The 22984-nt window shown below is 42.1% G+C and overlaps 2 protein-coding genes across 9 annotated transcripts; one reads left to right on the top strand and one right to left on the bottom strand.

Moving 5' to 3' along the window:
- Positions 1 to 1024: 1024 nt before the first annotated feature.
- On the top strand, positions 1025 to 14977 carry fkbp15b (FKBP prolyl isomerase family member 15b). Of its 7 annotated transcripts, XM_083554174.1 has the most exons (30): positions 1098 to 1324; positions 2183 to 2280; positions 3425 to 3503; positions 3936 to 4005; positions 4617 to 4691; positions 4781 to 4879; positions 5317 to 5466; positions 5717 to 5785; positions 5859 to 6002; positions 6119 to 6246; positions 6352 to 6400; positions 6670 to 6696; positions 7352 to 7477; positions 7558 to 7648; positions 7764 to 7840; positions 8147 to 8231; positions 8308 to 8417; positions 8645 to 8743; positions 9093 to 9187; positions 9331 to 9433; positions 9907 to 10078; positions 10168 to 10304; positions 10417 to 10572; positions 10769 to 10921; positions 11102 to 11194; positions 11294 to 11407; positions 11507 to 11617; positions 11724 to 12487; positions 13641 to 13752; positions 14467 to 14977. In XM_083554174.1, the coding sequence occupies exons 1-30, from the start codon at positions 1275 to 1277 to the stop codon at positions 14542 to 14544; spliced, it is 3714 nt and encodes a 1237-aa protein (XP_083410300.1). In that variant the 5' UTR covers positions 1098 to 1274; the 3' UTR covers positions 14545 to 14977. The 7 variants fall into 7 exon arrangements, with proteins under 7 accessions (XP_083410302.1, XP_083410304.1, XP_083410300.1 ...); XM_083554176.1 differs by lacking the exon at positions 6670 to 6696 and having other exon boundaries at positions 1025 to 1324; positions 11510 to 11617; XM_083554178.1 differs by lacking the exon at positions 6670 to 6696 and having other exon boundaries at positions 1077 to 1324; positions 7767 to 7840; positions 11510 to 11617.
- Positions 14978 to 15418: 441 nt separating this feature from the next.
- Positions 15419 to 22870, bottom strand: stambpb (STAM binding protein b). Of its 2 annotated transcripts, none has more exons than XM_083554198.1 (10): positions 22651 to 22870; positions 20629 to 20852; positions 19601 to 19676; positions 19414 to 19509; positions 18484 to 18874; positions 17742 to 17866; positions 17513 to 17650; positions 17316 to 17428; positions 17118 to 17217; positions 15419 to 15908 (listed from the first exon to the last, which is right to left on the bottom strand). In XM_083554198.1, the coding sequence occupies exons 2-10, from the start codon at positions 20829 to 20831 to the stop codon at positions 15852 to 15854; spliced, it is 1299 nt and encodes a 432-aa protein (XP_083410324.1). In that variant the 5' UTR covers positions 20832 to 20852; positions 22651 to 22870; the 3' UTR covers positions 15419 to 15851. The 2 variants fall into 2 exon arrangements, with proteins under 2 accessions (XP_083410324.1, XP_083410325.1); XM_083554199.1 differs by lacking the exon at positions 22651 to 22870 and adding an exon at positions 22379 to 22564.
- Positions 22871 to 22984: the final 114 nt, after the last annotated feature.

The following is a 22984-nucleotide window of genomic DNA, read 5'->3' on the forward strand; positions in this document are numbered from 1 at the left end:
TTCACTGTCCAATTCTTGTGTTTTTGCCTTTGAGTTCCAAACAAAAGAAACATGCATGTGTCTCAAAACTGTGCATTTCTAAACTTTTCACCGATGCTGTTAGAGGAATAAAACATCCAAGAACATTTGGAAAACAATCAACTCTGGCATGAGAAGTGTGACTTTGCTTATTACATCACAAATAATCACTGATTATTTTCCTGTACGACCCAAAGAGCGATTTATTCCTTATTTAACATTAAATACATAATGCACTAAATATAAGTTGTGGATGATGTTGGGTCAAACACATCATATTGCTTTTATAATACTTTGGGGACTGATACAGACACAGATAATATATTAATACTTGTTTTAATGTTTTAACAGACTGCATAAACACAGCAGAAAACACCAATTTCGGATTCAACACTATAGATTTGGCAACTAATTAATTAATTACAATAAAAATTCCGTTGCATAGCAACAAGCTTGCTACACCAATACAACTAATACAACTAATACCTAACAAACCTTGCTGAATAACAACTATGATGATTGCCACACGTCCTGACACATAATAAAGTATTATCCAAAAAATGTAAAACATATAATGTAAAGCACTACTTGAACCTCATGAAGGAGTCCCGCGTGCACGCAGCTTCAGCGCCAATGTCTGCGTGTCCGTGTGCGCGTGTACTTATGGCTTTACGGTAATCAATAATCATTAATAGCAGTAATAGTAGTGATTTTCCTTTATTGTGTTTTGTTGTATTTTTTTCTTAGAGACGGTTTATTTGTTTTAAATAGACATAAAATCTTATTAAAACAGTGTTGATTTCGATAGTGTTTTCTTTTTACTGCATAATGATTTATAAGGATTATTAATTTTTGTTGTGCTATTGTGCCTGAATTGTGTAGCTCCCAAATGTAATATTATATGCTGCAATATTTTTGGATACCATCCCTGCTTGTTTATATGTGCATTTGTTTTAAATAATTAGTTTGTTTATTATATATGTGTATATTTTGTATATAAAACCAGACAACGCGGCTCCCGGGGGGGAGTGATTACAGTAAACCTCAGAATATACGCGCACTCTAAAGTGTGTCTCGGCATCAGGTGGAAGGTCAGCTGATCAGTGGAAACCGGAAGTTCGAAAGGAAGTGAAGCTTCCTTGGTTCTGATCCAGTGTTGATTCTGGTCGCTTTATTTACTTCTTAATGACGTGATTTTAAGGTGTTTCCTGATTGAATGTGTATGTGACGGTTATCTGGGGACGCAGACGGGAGACATGTTCGCTGCTGATGATGAAGACGGAGATTTCACGTCTCCTACAGGAGGGTAAGAGACACTTTACCTCCACAAATCGAAACTATTTTCAGATGATTGAGAGATGTTTAAACATTGAAGGATTATGTATTTTTTTAAATGATGAATAGTGTATTTTTTCTTCTACGGCTAGTTCTGCTAGCACTTTCATAAACCCGGACACTAAAAGCTGTCGGATAAATCGATTGAAAGTTACTTCCTGTTGACTTCCTGTCAGTTTTCCTGAAAATATATAACTTGATTTGTTCGTTTTATATATAATTAATCTTTTAATCCCCGCATTTCATGTGTATTAACTGTGCACATGATCTGTCACGTGACCTCAGGTTACGCTAAACACCCCCCCCCCCTTTCGTGAAATGGCAAATTTTTTTTTCTATTTTTATTTATTTATTATTTTGTATTATTGTAAATTATTTTAATATTAAATAATAATCTGACCATTATTAAAAAAATTGTCTGTCTGATTGCTGAATGTTCTGCATTGAATTTAGTTTTGAATAGTGAGGCTTTATTATTATTATTATTATTATTATTATTAATGAATTGTTTGAACCAGCGTTTTACTTTCCAATCATTGCAAAAAATGACCAAAATAATTATTTAAAGTGTAGATCCAGATTTGTGTAGGTTGTAGAAATCGCTGGCACGTTTTCTTGAAATTGTTAAATAATAATAATAATAATAATAATAATAATAATAATAATAATAATAATAATAAAACCATGGCATAATGAAATAATTGTTGAGAATGCTTTAGGTCTAGATCTAATGCTAGTTAAAAAAAATTCTCGCTCTGTGTGTGTGTGTGTGTGTGTGTGTCTGTGTGTGTGTGTGTGTGTGTGTGTGTGTGTGTGTGTGTGATCACAGGGCGAAATTAGCCTCTCTGTTCAGCTTGGACCAAATAGCTGGACAGGCCAATGAGTCGTTCCAGTACACGGCTCCCAAACAGCCTCGTAAGAACTCAGGTAATGTCTCAGCTTTAGAAAAAAATTTCAATGGGAAAAAACTTCAAGAAAAAAAACACTGTTCTGCAGGATTACAGACAGACAAAAAAAATAATAATTCCGTACGTTGTTTTTTTTTTTTTTTATGTTTTAGTTTGAAATTATCCCAAACTTTTTGGAAACTCTGTTGTGTTCTTTGCCTGAATAATCTTCTCACCCTTTCCCATTCCTCCATTTTTTCTATTCTGCAGCGTCTTCTGTCTTACCTGTCCAGCACGCTCCAGAGTTTAGCAGGCGGCGCGTCAGTAATAATGGTCCGTGTGGAAACACAGTGCTCAGTGTAAAGTTTAATGGACTAAACGAAACATTTTTATTCAAATTACTCGAGTTACTTTCGAGGAAATGTTTCAGCCCTTAACACGTGTGCGTAGTGCATATAGACTCGACTATTCTTGGTGTTTGTTGGTGTTCAGCTCTCTCATGGCACAGGGAGGTGTTGATAATCATCTGAAGGGATTTCCTGTCTGCTTTGGAGCAACCGGTATAACATACAGTGCTACAGTATGTCCAAACACTTTCAATAGAGCAGCGATGTTAAGACCTTCTTTAAGAGTGCTGTAGTGTTTGTAGTCCAGGTTTATTCATTAGTGTTTATTTTTGTGCGATGAAGAATAGCTTCGAGAGAGAGAGAGGCTTGTGAGCTGAGCGCTAGCAACCAGATTACTTCTGACCTGCTGGAAGGATGGAACGATAAAAAGAGTTTAGAATAAAATAATATTTCTGTCTGGGGGAAATCACAGCCGTTTGTCCTGAGTGGGAAGTTTGTCACTTTTCATTGATGCAAATAATTTAGTTCACCAGCAAGTGTCGACTCTCGTGACCCCCAAATGATTCATTTTCTTTTGGCTTTCTTAAACCCACTGTGTGGCTGTGATCGTTCCTCGTGACTCAGTGAGTCAGCAGCTCAGAAACGTAAAATTAAGACGTTTCTGTGGAAAAAGCATGTGGAGTAAAAGACTTGGAGTAATGACGTAACACCAGAGAACAAAAAAAATGTCTCTTTGAGATGAATCGACCCGTGACGAACGAACGAAACCAAACGCCGGTTGAAAGAGTCGACTCGTCTGAAAACGAGTCATTTAGATCTGGTGTGTATGTGTTACAGGTCCACCTTCTCAGAAAGCCGCTCCTCCACCCGGTTCCCCTGCGGTGCTCTTCGCCACGGCCGTACACGCGTACAGATAGTGAGTGTTGATTTTCTTCATCATCATCATCAGCAGCAGCAGCATCAGCGTAGCACCAAAGCCTCAGTTTTATGCACTTTATATCTATTTGCATTATATTAAATAAATCACAAAATCCCAATTAATCTTATTTGTATGTAAATCAGTCTTATTTATGCAAATCTTAATTTATCCATGTAAATATGAATCTATTTTATTAATATATCAATATTTGTAATTATTTTTATAATCGATTAGAATGACACTTTCACTTTTCATAACAGCATGAGACCGTTAATATTTATGATTTTTAATTTCAAATAAATAATATCTACTGCATTGTGTGGCGTGTAATCAGGATCCACAGCAGGGTTTTCACTCCTTTTGCAGATTTAACACGTGAAGAATAGCGTGTGGGAGTGTGGGTGTAAACCCTGATGCTTGTCGTTTCAGTGTTAACGGACAGTACGTGAAGCAAGGCAAGCTGGGAGCTGCGGTGTTAGGAAACCACACCAACAAGGAGGTGGGTGTAAAGCAGATGTTCCCAACCACCGGGTCATCAAGGACATCAAGGAGCTGCTTGCACATTAACTCCTCTAAAATATATCCAAGTTTCATTTCTATAGTATTGTCCATCAGAAGATACTAAAATGTGAGGGGTGCACTTACTTTTGGGAGATACGGTATATACACAGTACCAGTCAAAAGTCTGGGCAGACCATCTCCTTTAGTGTTTTTTTTATTTTTTTTATTTCTATGAATACTGAAGAAAGAACACATCTGGAATTATGTAAATCAAAGTCGTGTTTCCAAAACCCATTTACCCATTGATCTGTTTAAAACTTCAAAGTCGCCACCTTTTGCTTTGATGTCAGCTTTGCACACGCTTGGCGTTCTCTCAGTCAACCTCATGCAACGCCGATTATACGCTGATTATTCACCGTATATTGTAGAGTTATCAGAGGTGTTGAGTGCTTGTTGGCTGCTTTTCCTTCGATTTAGTCTGGATAATTGTAGCGAGGTGTGTTTGTGGTTTTATATTTTTGCACATTTCTTGTCTCTAATTGGATTTTTTTTTAAGGACGAGACTGTAATTAATATTCGTTCCTCTTCCCGTCTCTGTCTCTTCTGCAGTATAAACTCCTCTTGTACGCCAGCCAGCAGAAACCAGTGACCGCGGCCAGGATTCACCCGGCTTTCTCCTTCACTGTGGGTTTTCTCTACTTTACCATTCTGATCACTTTAAATCCCCCCCACAGTGTTCCTGCCTTCTCATCCGCTCTGGTTTCCCATTTCAGGTCCAGCCAAGTAACTACTGCACCTTTTACGATGATCAGCGGCAGAACTGGTCTCTCATGTTCGAGTCGGAGAAACCAGCCACAGATTTCTGCAAAGAGGTGCGCTTGGGTGTTTCCTTTGTTTGTTTGTTTGTTTGTTTGTTTGTTTGTTTGTTTGTTTGTTTTATATGATGCACAGTGCCCTCTGCTGGAGGCTTCTTGTGTAGTTTTTGTCATAGCAGATGGACCAGACGAACTCTGTTTGGTGTCGTAATGTATATATCTTTTACATTTTATTTACAAGGTCGCTAAGAAAAGTGTCTCATTCAAACTTTTAAACATTTTATAAATATAATATTTAATGATATTTTCCCACCCCACCCCTGAGCGCCGCCTCCTTTGAAGTTACATTTGTAAATATAGACGACGACGATGAAGTTTGGAGACTTTTGGTGTCGAGTTTTGGTTGGGAAATCCAAACATCCGTACCGGTCATCTGCGTTGAAGAAGGTGGAGAAGCTTTGTAAATTAGACGTTTCTCATGTGCGTTATTTCAGGTGTGTCTGGCTAAAGCGAACTGCTCTTCTCCTCTGGAGATGCTGATGATTCAGGACCTGGTTCTCGGGGAAGGTCAGGGTGTGGACAACGGAGATTCTCTGGAGGTAGCTTACAGCGGCTGGCTGCTGCAGAACCACACCATTGGTCAGGTAGGATCCCAAAGTGGTTTAATGTATGACAATTAACAGGTTACATGAATATGCATTGATATGCAAATTTGGGAACTCCCATAACGCCTCCCACTTTTTGCCAAAAGCGATATTGTTGCACACAAATATAACAGCTAAACGTTTTACAGTCCCGTGTTGTCCTCTAATCTCTAATGTGACAAGATCCGATTCATCTTGTTAAGCAAACAGTGTCTATTCGCTTATGTATATGTTTTATTTCTGTCTCCAGATGTTTGACTCTAATCTAAATAAGGACAAGTTTCTGAGACTGAAGCTCGGTGCTGGAAAAGTCATTAAGGTGAGCAGGAACCGGAGAATCTATCAGCTAGGATGAGGGTTCGGCTGCATGTTAATTGCAAGTTCTCTCTCAGGGCTGGGAGGAGGGCATGCTGAACATGCGTAAAGGAGGACGGCGTCTCCTCGTGATTCCTCCGGCTCTGGCGTACGGATCGCAGGGCGTCCCGGGGCGAGTCCCTGCAGACAGCACTTTGGTGTTTGAGGCTGAAATTCGCAGGGTGAGAGACGATAAAACTTAGTGTATGCTTTCAATATTAGGAAGGAAATGATTGAAATATCATTGTGTGTGTGTGTGTGTGTGTGTGTGTGTGTGTGTGTGTGTGTGATTGTCCAGGTGAAATTTGTTAAAGACGCTGGACCCGAGAAGACCCCCCTGAGCTCCAGGGACACCACTGTTCCCTCCCCTGCCCCCAGCTTGGAGAGTCTGGGGCCAGATCCAACCTCAGCAGCCAGCAGAACGGGGTACGAGCATAAGTCCCGGTCCAAATCGAGAAATCGGTGCTTTATGTCTCATATAAGATGCTATGAATGTATAATAATCGTTTGTTGATGTTTTTCATCTTTCAGTGAACCACCATTGAGAGCTAAATCCAACTCATTGAGTGAACAGCTGGCAGTGAGTTTCCTCCTCATTCTTCACTTTCAGACACCAGTGTACACTTTCTGCTAATATTTTGCTGATGGGATATGATGCTAATACGCTGATCGAGACCATTAATCTACATGAAGCCTTATAATCTTCTGGAGAGCAAAATCTAATGAAATATTAGATTAGAATAAATAATCTGAGATGAATCTGAATTCAATTTCCGATTATAAATATCTGATTTAATTGTAAAATATCCGAATTGCCAATTTTCGTAAGTCTTTGGATTTTGGTTCCAGATAATTGACATTCCTGTGTCGGAAACCGTGAGTAGCTTTGGGTTTTACGTCGAACGAACCTTTTTTCTCTGATCTTTCGGAGCTGCTTTCCAAAATGGAATCCACGAATCCGTATAGATTTTGTCATTTACGAATTTACCAACAGCTTTCAGTCTTTTCCAAATCTGGATCTTCGATTTCTTTTTACAATAGATCCCATCCTCGTTTCAAATATTAAATTAGATTCACATTGGAGGAAATATTCAATGATACATTTCTGGAAACTTTCCGGGAAAACTTCATCTAGGGAATTTTGGAAGTTTACCATGAATTTCTGAAATTCTATGGGAATCTATTAGAAATTTGAGGAAATTTATATAAACTGTTTCATATATAAACATTTTGTTTGGTCATACACTGACATGCATTCAAACTAATACAGATGACATTTTTTTACATTGTTTCAATTGTTTCAACAAACAACTTTTAAACCAAGATTATTGATAATATTTCGACATAATTTTGTGTGCAGTATTTAAGAATGCACAGTAGGAGGCGTGGTCTAGTGGCCCTGCAGTAAGTGTGCTGTGTGCATGTGATTGAGGGATTGAATTCCCATGGAAAGTTTCCAGTATTGAAAATTCCCCTAGCAACCCTAGCGTCAAAGTTGGACGAGAATATATGTTTTTTTTTTTCTCCTCAGAATCCAGACGCGACCAAAGCCAAGCTCATCTCCCGCATGGCCAGAATGGGTCAGCCCATGCTTCCCTTCCTCGCCGGCCCAGCATCATCTCCTTCACAAGCCGAGTCCAGCGACTCCGAACTGGAAGTATGAACGTTTATAAAAAAAAGAAACTTTATTCATTTTCTAATCTGCATTATAAACTGCCGCTGTGACGTGTCCCATAGGACCCGAGTGTGTCCCGATTGAAAGAGCGTCCTCCTGCACCCTCGCCTCAGCCTGTCCACCTCACCTCTGGACCTTCAGCCTCGCTACAGGGTAAACACACATCTCACACACACTTTATCACGTTCCTGCTTCAGTAGCACTTCCCGTAGCTATGTAGCGGAGTGTTTCATGAACCATGTCTCCTCATATCCTCTGTCTTCTCCAGCAGCCGGCTTCATGCCTGTTTCTATGGCAACAGCCAGTCCCCAGCCTGTCATGCACGTCGCAGGTCATGGCTTCCAGGTGAGCGGCACATTGGATTACACACACACACACACACACACACACACACACACACATTTTTTATGTGAGTACAATTTTATGTCTTACTTTTTATCCGCTTTTGGTTACATTTAACATTCCTGGTATCACTTAGGTTATAGCAGCTATATGCACTCGTTTTCCTTTTGCTAAATAGCTCTGGCTTTTTAGGATGTACATTGGAGACTCCTTCTATAATAGAGCTGTGTGTGTGTGTGTGTGTGTGTGTGTGTGTGTGTGTGTGTGTGTGTGTGTGTGTGTGTGTGTGTGTGTGTGTGGTTTTTTTAGCCGTACTCTTACAACCAGTCCACTACAACTCCCTCGCACTTACAACCAGTGGGACAGATTTACTCACAGACCGTGCCTTACCAGGGTAAACCATCTCATACACACACACACACACACACACACACACAGGGGTAATAATGTGGAATGTCCACCAAAAACAGGAAGTGGTGATGTCACATCCTTTTTGATGACGGAAGCCCGGCAGCACAACACCGAGATCCGATTAGCTGTCGGCAAAGTGGGCGATAAAGTGGACCAGTTAGCCGCCAAGGTTAGAAATTCCATAACACAGAAGAAATGCACACAATCATATTTTTCTTTGTTCAAGTATTCGTCAATGAATATTCAAATTACAGGCATTCCCGTAGTCCCTCCCCTTTCTCATACTTGTGTCCTCATTTGCATATTGTAATATGATTGGTTGCTCTATGCTGTAGTGACACTCTGGATACATGTTCAGTATTTTTTTTTCTTTGACACCTTTTCTCATCCTATCAGGTGGAGGAGCTGCACAAGCAGGGTGGGCTCTCTCTGGGATTGTCCACTGTCTCCATGGATACCGCGATGATCATGAGCACCATCCAGCGCATCATCCAGGTTTTAATATAAAAAAATACTGCACCTAATCATGAAAATGTGCAAAATAAATATAAATACATATGATTTTAATACAAATGTCAATAAACTAAAGCAAAATGTAACACTCCAAATAAATAAAAACATAAAAAAAAAAACCTTCAAATTAACAGTGCGTGTCGTCAGTGATTCGCCTCTAGAGGCCGCTCTCGTACTGTATAATGCAACCTGGAAAAACTATCAGTATTCATTTTTGCCAGTAGTTCCAGCAATCAACTATCGGTGTTAATCAATTAGAAAAACAGATGAATCAGCCGACCTTTAATTTTGTTACACGGTGTGCGTGTGTTTCTTTTTTTTTCCTGTTTAGGAAAACGATTGCCTGAAGAAAGAGGTTTTCGAGAAGAGCTCACGCATTGAAGAGCAGAACCGCAAGATCGGAGAACTCATCATCCAGAACCAGAGGTTCCTTTGTTCTTTTGGACATCACTTTATTTTCCAATTTGTATTTCATTATGAATTCGAAATATTCTGGAATTAATATTTATAACCAGGACATTGTGTGTGTGTGTGTGTGTGTGTGTGTGTGTGTGTGTGTGTGTGTGTAGGTGCATGGAGCAGAGTAATATGCTGATGGAGCAGCGGAACGACACTCTTAAGAACTCAAGTGAACAGAACCAGGCCCGATTTCTGCAAGCGGAAAAGGAAAAGGTGCATACACACACACACACACACACACACACACACACACAAAGCCACACTACACAGTCTAACTCTATATACACTATTTAGTGTAACTCTTTAATACCAGACGCTCAGATAGAACCAGATCGATTCATCTGATCTGATCGGCTGAGGGTCAGTTTGGTGGTAGTGACTGCTTTCTTTTCCCAGCATGCACTGCCACTGGATGTGGGCAGGAACCAGGTGAGCTTCCTCATCCCTGCCATCTTCCCCCTCATCCGTTTCGCTTTCGCTTCTTTTTAGAAAGAATAAATAAAATGCGTTTCTTCCATTTTTTTTTTTATTTTATTTTTTATTTTTTTGGTCCATCAGCGGCGAGTTCTTTTCATCCGACACACAGCTGTTCGTCACCGCGTCTTTAGTTTGGTCTCATTATCATCGTTTTCTCTGGTTTGTATGTGTTAAAGCGTGTGTGTGTGTGTGTGTTTGCGGGTTTGCAGGCGAGGCTGACGGACGAGCTGGCCAGCTCTACAGCGCGGGTATCGGAGCTGCAGTTGGAGGTTACCGCACAACGTCAGAAAGCAGCAGCCCTGGAGTCCAGCCTGAGCGCCGCCCTGCAGGAGGGGCAGCAGCTCGGCATGCAGCTCGCTGCCACAGAGAACCAGCTGCAAGGTGAGGAACGGTTTACCTCCTGCTGAGAACTCGTGACCGAGTGTTGGAATTCCACATGATGTTCAGAGCTCAATGTGTGTGCGTTTTAGAGATGAAGGAGACGGCCGAGCAGGCGCAGGTGCAGCACAGAGTTGAGAAGCAGAAGCGGAAGGAGGTGGAGATGAAGCTGAGGAACCTGGACGAGGAGCTGCAGGACCTGAAGAGCGAGAAGGAGAGTCTGGAGAGGGTGAGCATGTATTCATGTACACTCGCACCTGCTGTACATTTGTACTAGAACCTTTTTACTCACTGTGTGTGTGTGTGTGTGTGTGTGTGTGTGTGTGTGTGTGTGTGTTTAGACTCTGACAGACAGGAAGAGGAAGTGGCAGGCGGAGAGGCAGCGCTGCGATGAGGAGTTGGAGGAGGTAAGGAAGGCCACTCAGGTGGAGATGGACCAACTCCGGAGTCAACTGCGGAAAGCTCGTACCAACACGGATCAGGCGGCTGCTGAGCAGGTAGTGTGTGTTTGTGTGTGTGTGTGTGTGTGTGTGTGTGTGTGTGTGTGTGTGTGTTGCCTTCATCTTCTTCGAGTGTGTTTAAGATTCATACAAACATACACACAGTTCCACAGTAAAACACATTATTGTGTCAGTAAAATGAGCTCTCTGTCTGTGTGTGTGTGTGTGTGTGTGTGTGTGTGTGTGTGAGCAGTTAGCACAGCTGCAGGCAGATGTGGAGCGGGAGTGGCAGGCGAAGTGTGAGAGAGCTCTGGCTTCAGCACAAGAACAACAGACCAGAGAGGTGACTGAACTCACAGAGCAGAGAGACACACTGCAGCTTAAACTCACACAGCTCCAGGACAAGGTACACACACACACACACACACACACACACAAAACATCCCTTCATCAGTTACACAGAGACCTCTCTCTCTCTCTCTCTCTCTCTCTCTCTCTCTCTCTCTCTCTCTCTCTCTCCATCTCCCTGTCTGTCTTTTTCATAATCCTTTGCCTCTCCCCCTCTCTCTTTTCCTCTTCCTCACAGTTCTCTGCTCTCAAGCATTCCAGAGAAGAGGAGGAGCAACGGTTACTACAGCAACAAGACCAGGGGGAGGAGCTTCAGGCCTGGCAAAAGAAGGTCAGATGAAGGAAACCGGCATAAAACATTTAATCCCCAGAAACTGAGCTAAAAAGAGTTTTTGATAAACTGATGATTAAACGAGTGAATGTGTTGCAGTGCTGTGAATTGGAGAAGAGGGCGGAGTCAGCGAGGCAGGAGGTGGAGACTCAGGTTTCAGAGCTACAGAAGAGACTGGCAGAGCAGAGACAACAAACAGACACTACGGGAGAGGTGACACAGACACACACACACACACACACACACACACACACTGTACCAGAAATTATTGTGCATCCAGCATCTTTACTGTTCCCTGTGTTTGTGTGTAAGCAGGTGAAGCGTGTAATGAATGGAGTGTTCCACTCTTTACGGGGGGAGTTCGAGCTCCATGAGACGTACACTGGAGGCGTGGTGCTCAGCGTCCTGGTCAACACCATCAAGGTGATGGGTTCACTTAAAATACACACACACACACACACACTTCGAAGTTACACCTGTTCTAACCCCAGGGAAAAGTCTGGCGCTCACTTCCTGTTCATTTCCACAGAACGTCACCCTGCAGCTGCTCTCGAATTCCGAACCATCCTCAACAGAGAACAAGGAGAACGAGGAAGATGAAGAGGAGGAAGAGGAGGACAGGACAAGCCAAGCGCAGCACAAGGAGCAGGAGAACCACACAGAGGAGTTACATATGAATGGGAAGAACGAGGTTGTAGAAGAGGAAGAAAGATATGTACAAGTAACGGAGGAGAAGAGTAAAGAACCAGAGAGTGTGCACAAGGAGATAAGAGACAGTGAACAGGAAGTCATCAGTAATAAAGAGGAAAAGAAGGATAAACAGGAAGTCATCAGTAATAAAGAGGAAAAGAAGGATGAACAGGAAGTCATCAGTAAAAAAGAAGAAAAGAAGGATGAACAGGAAGTTACAGTAAGTGAAGAGGAAGAAAAAGGTAAACAGGAAGTCATCAGAGATGAAGAGGAAGTGAAGTTTGACCAGGAAGCCGAAGGTGCTCAAGAGGAAGTGAATGAGGCAGGAAAAGAATTTGATCTCCTAATCGAAGCAGGAGAGCTCGTGCATTCTGAGCCCACCACAGAGAATGATGTCATTCCCAAAGAAGAAGTGACCTGCGTAGGTCGACTGGGTGATGTCGCACCTGAAGAGGAAGCGGTGACCAAGAGTGAAAGCACTTTGTGTCTGTCTGATGAAACAGAACCAGGTGAAACCGTTCACACCGGACCCCCGAAGAATCCCCCTCCACCCCCGAACCCTACGGAAGAGAACGGTACAGAAACGGCGTCACGGCCCAGCAGGTAGGCAGAGCGTTAGTGTTTCAGCTGCCTGAATGCGCAACAGTCTGGTGTAGAAACCGGTTCAGTATTTTCTAAAAACCCAGTCTTGAATGTATTTCATCGACCACAGAAGATCACCGACAACAAAATGGCAACTTTCATAGTTAAAAGTAGTTAAAAATGTAATAATCAGAACGATCAGACATGAAGGAAACTGCTCGCTATCATAGACCCATGGTCAGTGTATCCAGTTTAGGATAATGTTGCCATAGAAAAAACTGTATGTGAGAACATGATTTAATCAGCAGCCCGAAACAACTCGTTTTACTGAAACAGAAACGGCGAGCAAGGGTGCTCACGAGTCAACTCACGAGATTGCGAATGAGTCGATTCACAAGTCAGATCACGAGTCAGCTCACGAATTTGTACACGAATCGATTCACGAGTCAAATCAGGAGATTGCTTATGAGTTGATCCACGAGTCAGATCATACGAATGCTTATGAGTTGATTCACGAATCAGATCATGAGATTGCTTATGAGTTAATTCACGAGTCAGATCATGAGATTGCTTATGAGTTAATTCACGAGTCAGATCATGAGATTGCTTATGAGTTAATTCACGAGTCAGATCATGAGATTGCTTATGAGTTGATTCACGTGTCAGTTCATAAGATTGCTTATGAGTTGATTCACGTGTCAGTTCATAAGATTGCTTATGAGTTGATTCACGAGTCATATCATAAGATTGCTTGAGTTGATTCACGAGTCAGATCACGAGTCATTGAGCACAAACTCACCAACCCACGAAAACATTTTAACATGAAGCAATAAATCGAACCTACCCCCACTTGTTCCAATTGCCCCCAACCCCTAGGAACTAATTTGTTTCATTATATGTAACTAAAAATGAATTAAAACAAAGTAATTCTTTAATAGATGTAAATTACAAATTGCTGTAGTACAAAAGGAATAAAACACCCAAAATCCACTTGAAAACTGAATCGGTTCTGGAATTAACTGCTAATGACTAACAATCAACTCCACCAACCCTTCCCTAATACCCCCCAAATACCCCTACCCCTTTAGTGATGGTGTAGTGTGAGTGATTAATTGTAATCATGCGTCCTCTCGACTCCATGTCTGTCCTTGTCCTGTCTGACGTTCCGTCTCAGTCCGTCCGAGCATGCAGATTCAGAAGAGCCGTTTTTCCAGAGCCCTGCCCCGACTAAACCCCCACCACTACCAACTGGTGAGGAAGATGATGAGGAAGAGGAGGAGGAGCTGGTGAGACAGGAGCTTCATTGAGACACACACACACACACACCATGTCTGTCAAATTGTACTTCCTGTAACCAAACTCACCTCCAACTAACACTAACACAATTACTGAATATTATTCGTGTGAAGAAACCAATCAGGTGAGTTCTTTCAGGAGCCATGTACACGTTTTCGCATCACGCTACGACGTAGTGACGTGAGATACGCTTTTATTGAAATGCGTATGTTTTAGCGATGGTGTTTTTTTGCTGACATCACGAAGGGAATTAACGTAAAAGATTAACATACAAACACACTGTATGGCCAAAAGTTTGTGGACACCCAACCATAAGATTTTCTTTTTGAACATCCCATTAGAACTTATGGTTCCCAATTTGCTTTTGTAAGAACCTTCACCCTTCTGGGAAGATGTTCCACTAGATTTTGTGGAGATACATTGGGCCATAGGGGAGTTAGCAATGTCATGTACTCATGTAGAGGTGAGGAAGCCTGCAGTGCAGATCACATTCATCCCAAAGGTCTATAGCAGGAGATCCACGCCAAACCATGTATAGCAGATCTTCATGGAGCTCACTTTGTGCACAGGGGCATCGTCATGCTGGAGTAGTTCAAGTGCAGGCATAAACTAGCCATAAGGAAATGGTAACGACTTTAGATGCGAGATAAAAGATTTTCTAATTGGTTGTGAATGTGACATCGTTGTGTCTGATTGGTCGTTAGAGTTTAAAAGGACGGCCCCCTCCCGCCCCTCTGTTCGGAGACGACAGCGATGATGACGATCTGGACTGGCTGAACTGACCTCATCCTTTACCAACAACCCAAACCACCGTCTCCTGGGTAACGGTTGCCACGGAAATCGAGAGGGCAGTAAGAGGAGCAAGACCGGATTCAGAAGCTCCTCCCCTTTTCCCACACTCTTCATCGTTTCCGAAGGACAGCAGCACATGACTGGAAATGCTTCTTTTTTTTTTTTCTAGAACTCAATCACATATTTGTCTCTCAAATCAGTCGTAGCCTGAAACTTGACCACGAAATGATTACACACTTTTTAAGACGTTTTAATGTGCCAGACGTCTCCGACTGCTCTGAATCAGGAGTTTGAAGGGCGATGTGGGTAATAACACTCGTGTCAGAGTGAACTAGCTGCCGCTTTACGGTTTGTGTTCGTGAATAACAGAAAGCTAATCTGGATTAATGTAATAAAAGACGAGCTGGCTAAATCGTTCTGAAACTGTTTTCTGTCATGAAACGAAATCTAAACTGTTGGATCCACTTTTGTTATTGGTCGATTACATGCACATCGGCCACTGGGACTAAAGATCACAAGACACGCCTCCCTGTGGAGTCATTTTCTTAAAGAGCAAATGAGATTTATATTTGTTTAATCTGATTTATATTAATGCACTCATTCTAATGCATTCTATTTATAGTAACGGGGATTACAATTTGATTGTTAGAGGTTCTGGACATTTCGCCAAAATCTTTTAGTCTTAAAGAGAAAAAGGTTTGTTAAAGGCAAGTCTGAGAACTATAACTAGATGAAACATTTTTAAAAAGTTCAAAAGGAATTAAACGCTGTTATAGATCCTCGAATATTTTCCCTTTATCCACACAATATCTGGATTTATTGCTTTTTAATGTAGAGATGAAGTAAAAACACAGAGTCTGGAAGCAGTTTTAAAAACACTGGGTTCTATTTAATGTTATTTACATCAATTAGTTAGTGTCACACACACACACACACACACATCACCACCATCTTCAACATGATGCTGAACCACAAACACGATTTACTTGATGAATGAAAAGCTCAACGCTCGCTCTGTCCCGAGTCCTGACGTCTGCGTACGTCCTCGTGGTCAAGGCCGATGGGGTAAATGCGTCATTCTTGGGTGCATCGAACGCTCGCTTTTTCCGAAAGTGCTTCATGCAGACGGTCGCCGCCGTCCGCTCTGACGAAATCCCGCCACCTCTAAATGCTGATTGGTCAGTAAACGTTCGTCTAATTTCTAGCCGACGTTGGTCCGTGTAGCGTGTTAAGGGTAAAAGATTACAGCTGCGGTCCAGGGGGCAAAAGCTCTTCGTAGCAGCGCGCTTGGAGCCGATCAGCGCAGGTCCAGCATGGTCACCGCGCCTTCTGTGATCGCAACATGGCTGCCGTTCTACAAACGAGAATTATGTTACTGGTACACATAGAATTATGGATGCCAATGAAGAGTTTTACAAACAGATTTAAGCAGTTGAAATATTTGACAAATATGACATTCGTAGGTGCTGTTTTCCAGAGCAATTCTCTCATTCATGCATCTTGGTGGTGTTGGGATTTGAACTCACAACCTTCCTATCAGAAGTCCAACATCTTAGCCACTCAGGTAACACTTACAGTGGATACACATGAGGATGTTGGAAACTGGAGAAAACTATTCAGAACGTCATTTGTCTCAGATGTGTTGGAAAATTATTATTTTTTTAAACTTTTCTACGTCTAAAATGACATTGTAGCTTCACTTCGCTTTAACACTCGTAATTAACACTTTGTAGACGATTAACAGCAATATGCTAGCTTAATAAAGTCACACGCAGTAGAAAGTAGACAGAAAATGCTGGGAACGTCAACATTTACCTCAGAAGTGTGTCGAAAAACCTTTAGCTTAAATGGCACTTTCAACTGAGCATCAACTGCTATACTGAAAAATATCCACATCGAATAAAAGATGCTGAAAACACATCAAGCAGCACATACTTTTATAAAAGTGTGAAAAGATATCTGGAATGTCAACATTTACCTCAGAATCGATGATAAAAACCTACAAGAAGACTTCGTACAACTAAAATAACACTATAACGGCGCTTAACCGAAATACAAGCTTTACTGAGAGACATCGATGAGACGTCAAACTCATAACCAAGATACTTGCTAAGGATTGAGGCGAACCATTGAACAAGCTCGGCTGTCAAAGTTTGTGTGATGTGTGGAAAATAAAATGCTAAGAAAAGATTCCGAACAACTACATACGTCGGTATGTCAAAGGACATCGTCCGGGAACTGTGCAACTGGTGCTATTCTGACATGTGCCCTGGTCACAAAGCTCTCTTCGCACGTGAGAAACGTGATCTCACTTTCGCTTCCACCTTACTCGCAAAAAATTTGACTTCTGCGACCTTCGCCCTCTTCCCGAAGATGACCTCGTATTAACAAAACTGGTAGTTAACACCTAGCGGATACATGCTAACTTGCACACAGAGGCAAGAATTAAAGCAAATCTTTATGGGAGGTCAACATTTACCTCAGAAATGTTGGTCATTTTATAAGACAAGACTTCAACTACAACGTACTCAGACTTAGCTTCGAGTGCTAAGTGGATACTTACATTGAAGAGAGGGGGCTCTTTTGGGTGAGGGTGAAAGCCTTTCTGTGTGCAGGTGGAGATCTCCTCCATGCCGTAGTCAGTTAACCTGAAGTATCCGGTCCTAATACAAATGAAACACAAAACATGGTGAACGTTCTCTCCCAGACATGTCTAAAATGTGCTTGTTCGGAACAATTTATCTCAGCGAGATGCACTGACTCCTTGAATTTGGGTGAGCAGACGATGGCGATGGCTTCGGGCAACATCAGCTGGTAGGAGCAGTGAGTGTGAAGATCGACGCTGGAGAGGAAGGCCGTCTGGGTCGGGTGAGTCTGAAGGTAAAGACAGAGCGATAAAAACGGATTATTTACGTTAATAAGTTTGTGAATTACAGTTACGGTGCACAGGAAACTTACATGTATCCAGCCGAGTGTAATGAGGTTGTGCTGGTCCTGCACCAGAAACAGCTCCTCTTCGTTCTCTGTGTCGCAGTAATCGGGACCGCCGCACTGCTTCGGGACGATCAAGTGGGTCACCGTGAACGCGTTCCTCATCTGAAAAGCCAAAGAGAAACCTGGTCACACGGTTTGGAGGAATGATTGTACACTACGATTGTGGGGTGTAGAATGGGATTTGGAGCGGTACCAGTTTCCCGCAGAGGATCCCGCACGTCTCCACAGATCGCATCGTGTTGCTGTTGGCCAGCTGAAGGAACTTTGTGCAGAGCTCCGCGGGGACGGCGACCTGCCGCAATCCGTCCACCGGGGTACCTGAAGTGGAGCCAAACCAGAGTGTAATCAGTGTGATGGTTTGATATGGAGAAAAAGACGTGAGGGTTTGATATGGAGAAGGAAGTGAGCGTGATCAGATGTGAGGGTTTGACTTTATTTTAAATGATGTAATTTAAATGCCCTGGACTTTATAAAGACATTTAAAGATGCCCATTTTAAGCATGACTTTGATTTATGTGAACACTTTAAAATAAGATCACATTTGTAACATTAAATAAAGTAAAAAAATACTAAATAAAAATAAAATTTTCATGCTATCTGTTAACTTTGGTTAATGCTATATGAGCAAACCTGATTGAGGTACAACGCGCAGTCAAAACAAACAGCACGTGGAATTAGTGATTCGCCTCTAGAGGCCGCTCTCGTACTGTATAATGACAGCGGAGCCGGAAAAAAGAAGCCAGGAAAAACTATCAGTATGAATGTTTTCCGATAATTAATAGTTCCAGCAATCAACTATCTGTGCTGATTAATCAGCAAAACCGATTAAACGGTCAATATGGAGGAGGACAAGAGTAAGATCGAATGTGAGGGTTTGATGCATGGTTGGAAGTGTGTGTCATGAGATGTGATGGTTTGATTAACGAGTCTCTTACTGCTGCCTGATTTGCTCAGAGAGCCTGGTTTGAGTGAGCGATCGAATGTAGGAACAGCTGGACTGGGTGTGGGCAGTGGCGGTGCCACGTTGTGATCGGTGGAAGGGTATGCCGGGCTCAGGGGTGGTGTAGGAGATGAAGAGTAAGGCGGGGGTGGGCCCTGGACACCAGGGATGAGGGGGGCCTGCTTGGGAGGAGTGACAGGAACGCTGAAGTCGTTCAGGACGCGCTGCCGTTCTCGCTCCAGCTCCTGGCGCCGGATCATCTCCTCGAACACGCTGAACTGCTGCTGCTCCTGCTGCCTCCTCTGCTGCTCCGCCACACGCCTTCTCTCCAGGTCCAGCTCCTTCTGCCTCTCCAACTCACGCTGCACTGCTGACTCTTCCTCCCGCTAACACACACACACACACACACGATAAAAGTATGCAAGCTTAGAAATTTCGAAACCTTCAGGAAGTAAGAAAAATAAAACAAGGAGGAAGGAACAAAGAAAAGAAGAATAAAATACAAAAAAATTTAACAAAACAAAAAGTACCAGAGGAAAGACAGAATATCTGCAAAGCAAAAGAAAGGAAGGACAAAAAAAATGAAGAAAAAAAGAAACAAAGGCAGGAAGTAAACAGGAAGTGCTTCTGACTAACCAGAATGCAGCATCTTCTGTCCAAATAGAATGTGGAATTCAACACTTGACTAATCAAAATAAAGAATTCAAAACCTTCTGACCAATCACAACACAGAACATCTGACAAATCAGAACTAAAAATAAAATGCCTTCAACCAATCAGAATGGAGATCTCAACACACAGTAGGGAAAGGGCTTGTTTATTATTGAAAATTGTTATTATTGGAATTTTATTCAGCAGTAAAAAAGAAACACAAAGGAAGCAGGAAATAAACAGGAAGTGCTTCAGCATCTCAGGTGTGACAAACCTTTTTAGTGAGATACTCTGCGTACTCTCTCTCATATCTCTTCAGCAGACATTTCTTCAGTTCCTCAGCCTGAGGAAATGCTACCTCCTTCAGTTTCTGCATGGACACACACACACATTATTACTGCATGTCCTGAGGTGTAAAGAGCCCAAATATTCATGAAACTGAAAAATGAGTAGGAAGTTACCTTCAGAGTGTCCTTCTTCTCAGGGATGTTGGATATCTTATACTCGGGATGTTTGGGGAGTTTCTCAATGAAGAGTCTGAGAGAGGGGGAGAGAGGGGGAGAGAGAGAGAGAGAGAGAGAGAGAGAGAGAGAGAGAGAGAGAGAGAGAGAGAGAGAGAGAGAGAAGTATAAATATAAGTATAATGAAAAAAGTTTTTAAAATGTGAGGAAAGAAAGAAAGACAGACAGACAGACAGACAGACAGACAGACAGACAGAAAGAAAACTGGGAGGAACTAGGAAGAATATTTGTTTAGCACCACAGTGCAGTTATACAGAAAAGTTTCCAAATGATATAACATCATGACCTGTTACTGTACTGGTAATAAACTGAGCAGTGTTTTATAAGAACAGTGTAAGAGTGAGAGAAGGTCTAAGAGAGTGTGTGCAGGAGAGAGTGTGTGCGGGAGAGAAAGAGTGCGGGGGAGAGAGTGTGAGAAAGTGTGTGAGAGAGAAAGAGTGTGGGAGAGAGAGTGTGCGGGAGAGAGAGTGTGAGAAAGTGTGTGAGAGAGAAAGAGTGTGGGAAAGAGAGTGTGCGGGAGAGAGAGTGTGAGAAAGTGTGTAAGAGAAATAGAGTGCGTGAGAGAGTTTGAAAGAAAGTACATGAGATATTACAAGTATGCGTGAGAATGGGAGCATGGGTGAGGTTGTGCGAAAGCGTGCGAGAGCACGTGTTTGAAGGTGTGTGAAAGTGTGCGTGAGAATGCGAGCATGTGTGAGAGTGTGTGAGAACGTGGGCGTGTCGAGATTGTGTGAGCGCATGTTTGCGGGTGTTTGTGTAAGTGTGTGTGAGAACGCGAGCATGTGTGGGAGTGTGTGAGAACGTGGGCGTGTCGAGATTGTGTGAGCGCATGTTTGCGGGTGTTTGTGTAAGTGTGTGTGAGAATGCGAGTGAAGTGCGCGTGAAAGAGCGTGCGTGCGATATTGTGCGAGCACTCGTTGGAAGGTGCGTGTGTAAAGTAATGCAGGCGTGTGCGAGTGTGTTTTTACGTGATGTATTTGTTGTAGAGGACGAAGGCATGCTCCAGGTTGGCCTCCTCGGCGTAGATGTGCGCCATGCGGATCATCTCCATCCCCGAGCGAAAGTATCGGCGGACCGGCACCGCCTCGTTCACCTCCACCGCGCTGCCCTTCTTAGTGAGAGCACGCACTCGCTCCTCCGGGCTTAAACTCACGTCAGCGTGATCCAACATGGCCGACACTCAGCGCCTCACCTGCGTGCACACACACACACAGAAGTGATTACACTATGCCTCATTATGCATCGATGATGTTTTCAGGTATCGTGATACGATATTTTTGTCACATCGCACACCCCTATAAACAATTATATTTCCCCTTCGACTTTTTATTACACAGAATAGAGAGACTAATCTAGTTATTCTGGACCAAATGAGCAAAAAGGTGGTCACACACACACACACACACACACACACACACACACACACACACACAAAATGCTAAATAGGGAACACAAGAAGACTAGCGTCCGTACAAAAGGGAACATTGTCAGTATTTGAGCGTGAGACTGAATGTGGGCCGTTGTTTTATCAGGGCCATTTTGCAAAACACATTCCAGGAAGTTGGAGAAAGAAAATGTGAATCACTCCGAGTGCACAGTCTCTCGTGCACGCACGTGTGTGTTTGTCCATACATTAAGTCATTAGCATCAAAACCCAGAATTGTGCCCTTACAGGAAATGATCCGCAATGGTGCAGTGAACTTTGGACTTACAGTTAACGCTCAGGAGTTGATTATTTTCCACTCCATTCGCATGTCCTTTAAACAAGACCTCAGCATGATAATTGTTAAAATAAAACAATAAACGGATTTAAAAAGTGCAGGAACAAAACCCTGGGATATAGAGAACTATTTAACACCTTCTGACCATTAAAAATGGGGGGGGGGGGGACCGTCTGACCTATTAGAATTAAAACTTAAAATATCGTTTGACCAATCAGGATGGAGAATTCAACACCATGTGGCCATTCTGAATGCGAAATGCAACAAGAACACTTTCTGACCTATAGGAATTTAAATATCTTTTCAGAACGCACAATCGATCAGAACGCACAATTGAAACTCTTCTGACCAATCTAATTGAACAATTTCTGACCAATCAGAAAGCAGAATTCAACACCTGCTGGCAAATCAGAATGTGGAATTCAACACGTTCGGACCAATCAGAATAGAGATCACAGTCTGGTCAATTAAAAAGAAGAACTGAACAGCTGACCAGAATGAAGAACATCTTCTGACCAATCAGAATTAAAAATAAAAACATCCTAGCCAATCAGAATGGAGAATTCAACCCTTTCGCTAGGGCAAGGTGTTTACTATTGCAAAATTTTATTTATCGTTATAATAAAAAAAAAAAAGAAAAGAAAATACAATTTGGTTTTAATACATTTATAACCAAATTATATAAATATAAAAAAAAAACATTTAGACAAACTTTAAAAGACATTGGAGCTGGCAGAATCCCAAATCCCCTCTCAAAGTTAAGGGATGTACACTACATAGTGTGCATATTAAAGGCTTCTAGTGCCTATGTAGTGCACTTCGCTCTGCCATTTGGGATCAGTCCAACTCCAATGTTCAAATAAACCTTTTCGGGTAAAATAATTGCTATCTAGTGCTGCTATAACATGTGTATATTTTATTTTATCTAAAATAATCTCAAATTTCGAACTTTTATCTTTATAAACAAATGTAAATAGACATAAATATAAAAACAAACCCAGTGAACTCTTGAGCTTAGCTAGCTTCTCTATACGAGCGGCTAACGCTAAGCAGCTAGCAATGCTAATGCTAAGCCGAACAGCTCACTAGCTATAAAACATTACATTGAAAATCTTTCCATTCTATTTTTTTTTAATAATTATATTAAATAGTAAAATTAAGCAGAACGGCGTCCCATGATAGACACACTGGTGATGTTTTCCAGAAAAAAACTCATCACTTCCTGATCCTGCTCCAGAGGGTGGATTCCAGAAAACAAGATTCACTTACCGTCACATAGACCCTGAACTCTCGGCTGATTAACCACAAACTTGTTTACTCCCGGCTTTGTTTACTCCCCGTTTTGTTTACTCCAGGTTTTGTTTATTAGCTCCAAAGAGCCTGAGATGAGTTTGGGTTAAATGTAACCCAGAGTCAATGCGCGCGCACGGCGAGCACAACCAGACATTTTCAATGGATCGCCGATTTCAGGAGTCACCATGGAAACGGAAGGCGGAAGTAGAGAAAGCGAGCTACTTCCGTAAAACTGATTTGGAGGTTTTGTTTATGTTTTGTTTTTGTTTTTTGTTTTTTACAGTTTTTCAGTCGCTTTGGAGCGTTTTCT

This window comes from Silurus aristotelis (assembly GCF_946808225.1).
Source record: "Silurus aristotelis genome assembly, chromosome: 11".
NCBI classification, from domain to species: domain Eukaryota; kingdom Metazoa; phylum Chordata; class Actinopteri; order Siluriformes; family Siluridae; genus Silurus; species Silurus aristotelis.

What these genes read in the sequence shown, in the direction of transcription:
- fkbp15b (XM_083554174.1), top strand. Translation starts at nt 1,275, where the DNA reads ATGTTCGCTGCTGATGATGAAGACGGAGATTTCACGTCTCCTACAGGA. An exon ending in GAAACCACACCAACAAGGAG is followed by an intron (nt 4,006 to 4,616) that starts GTGGGTGTAAAG and finishes TCTCTTCTGCAG; the next exon opens with TATAAACTCCTCTTGTACGC. An exon ending in ACAGACCGTGCCTTACCAGG is followed by an intron (nt 8,232 to 8,307) that starts GTAAACCATCTC and finishes CACCAAAAACAG; the next exon opens with GAAGTGGTGATGTCACATCC.
- stambpb (XM_083554198.1), bottom strand. Translation starts at nt 20,831, where the DNA reads ATGTTGGATCACGCTGACGTGAGTTTAAGCCCGGAGGAGCGAGTGCGT. An exon ending in GGATCCTCTGCGGGAAACTG is followed by an intron (nt 17,651 to 17,741) that starts GTACCGCTCCAA and finishes TTGGCTTTTCAG; the next exon opens with ATGAGGAACGCGTTCACGGT. An exon ending in TGCTCACCCAAATTCAAGGA is followed by an intron (nt 17,218 to 17,315) that starts GTCAGTGCATCT and finishes CATTTGTATTAG; the next exon opens with GACCGGATACTTCAGGTTAA.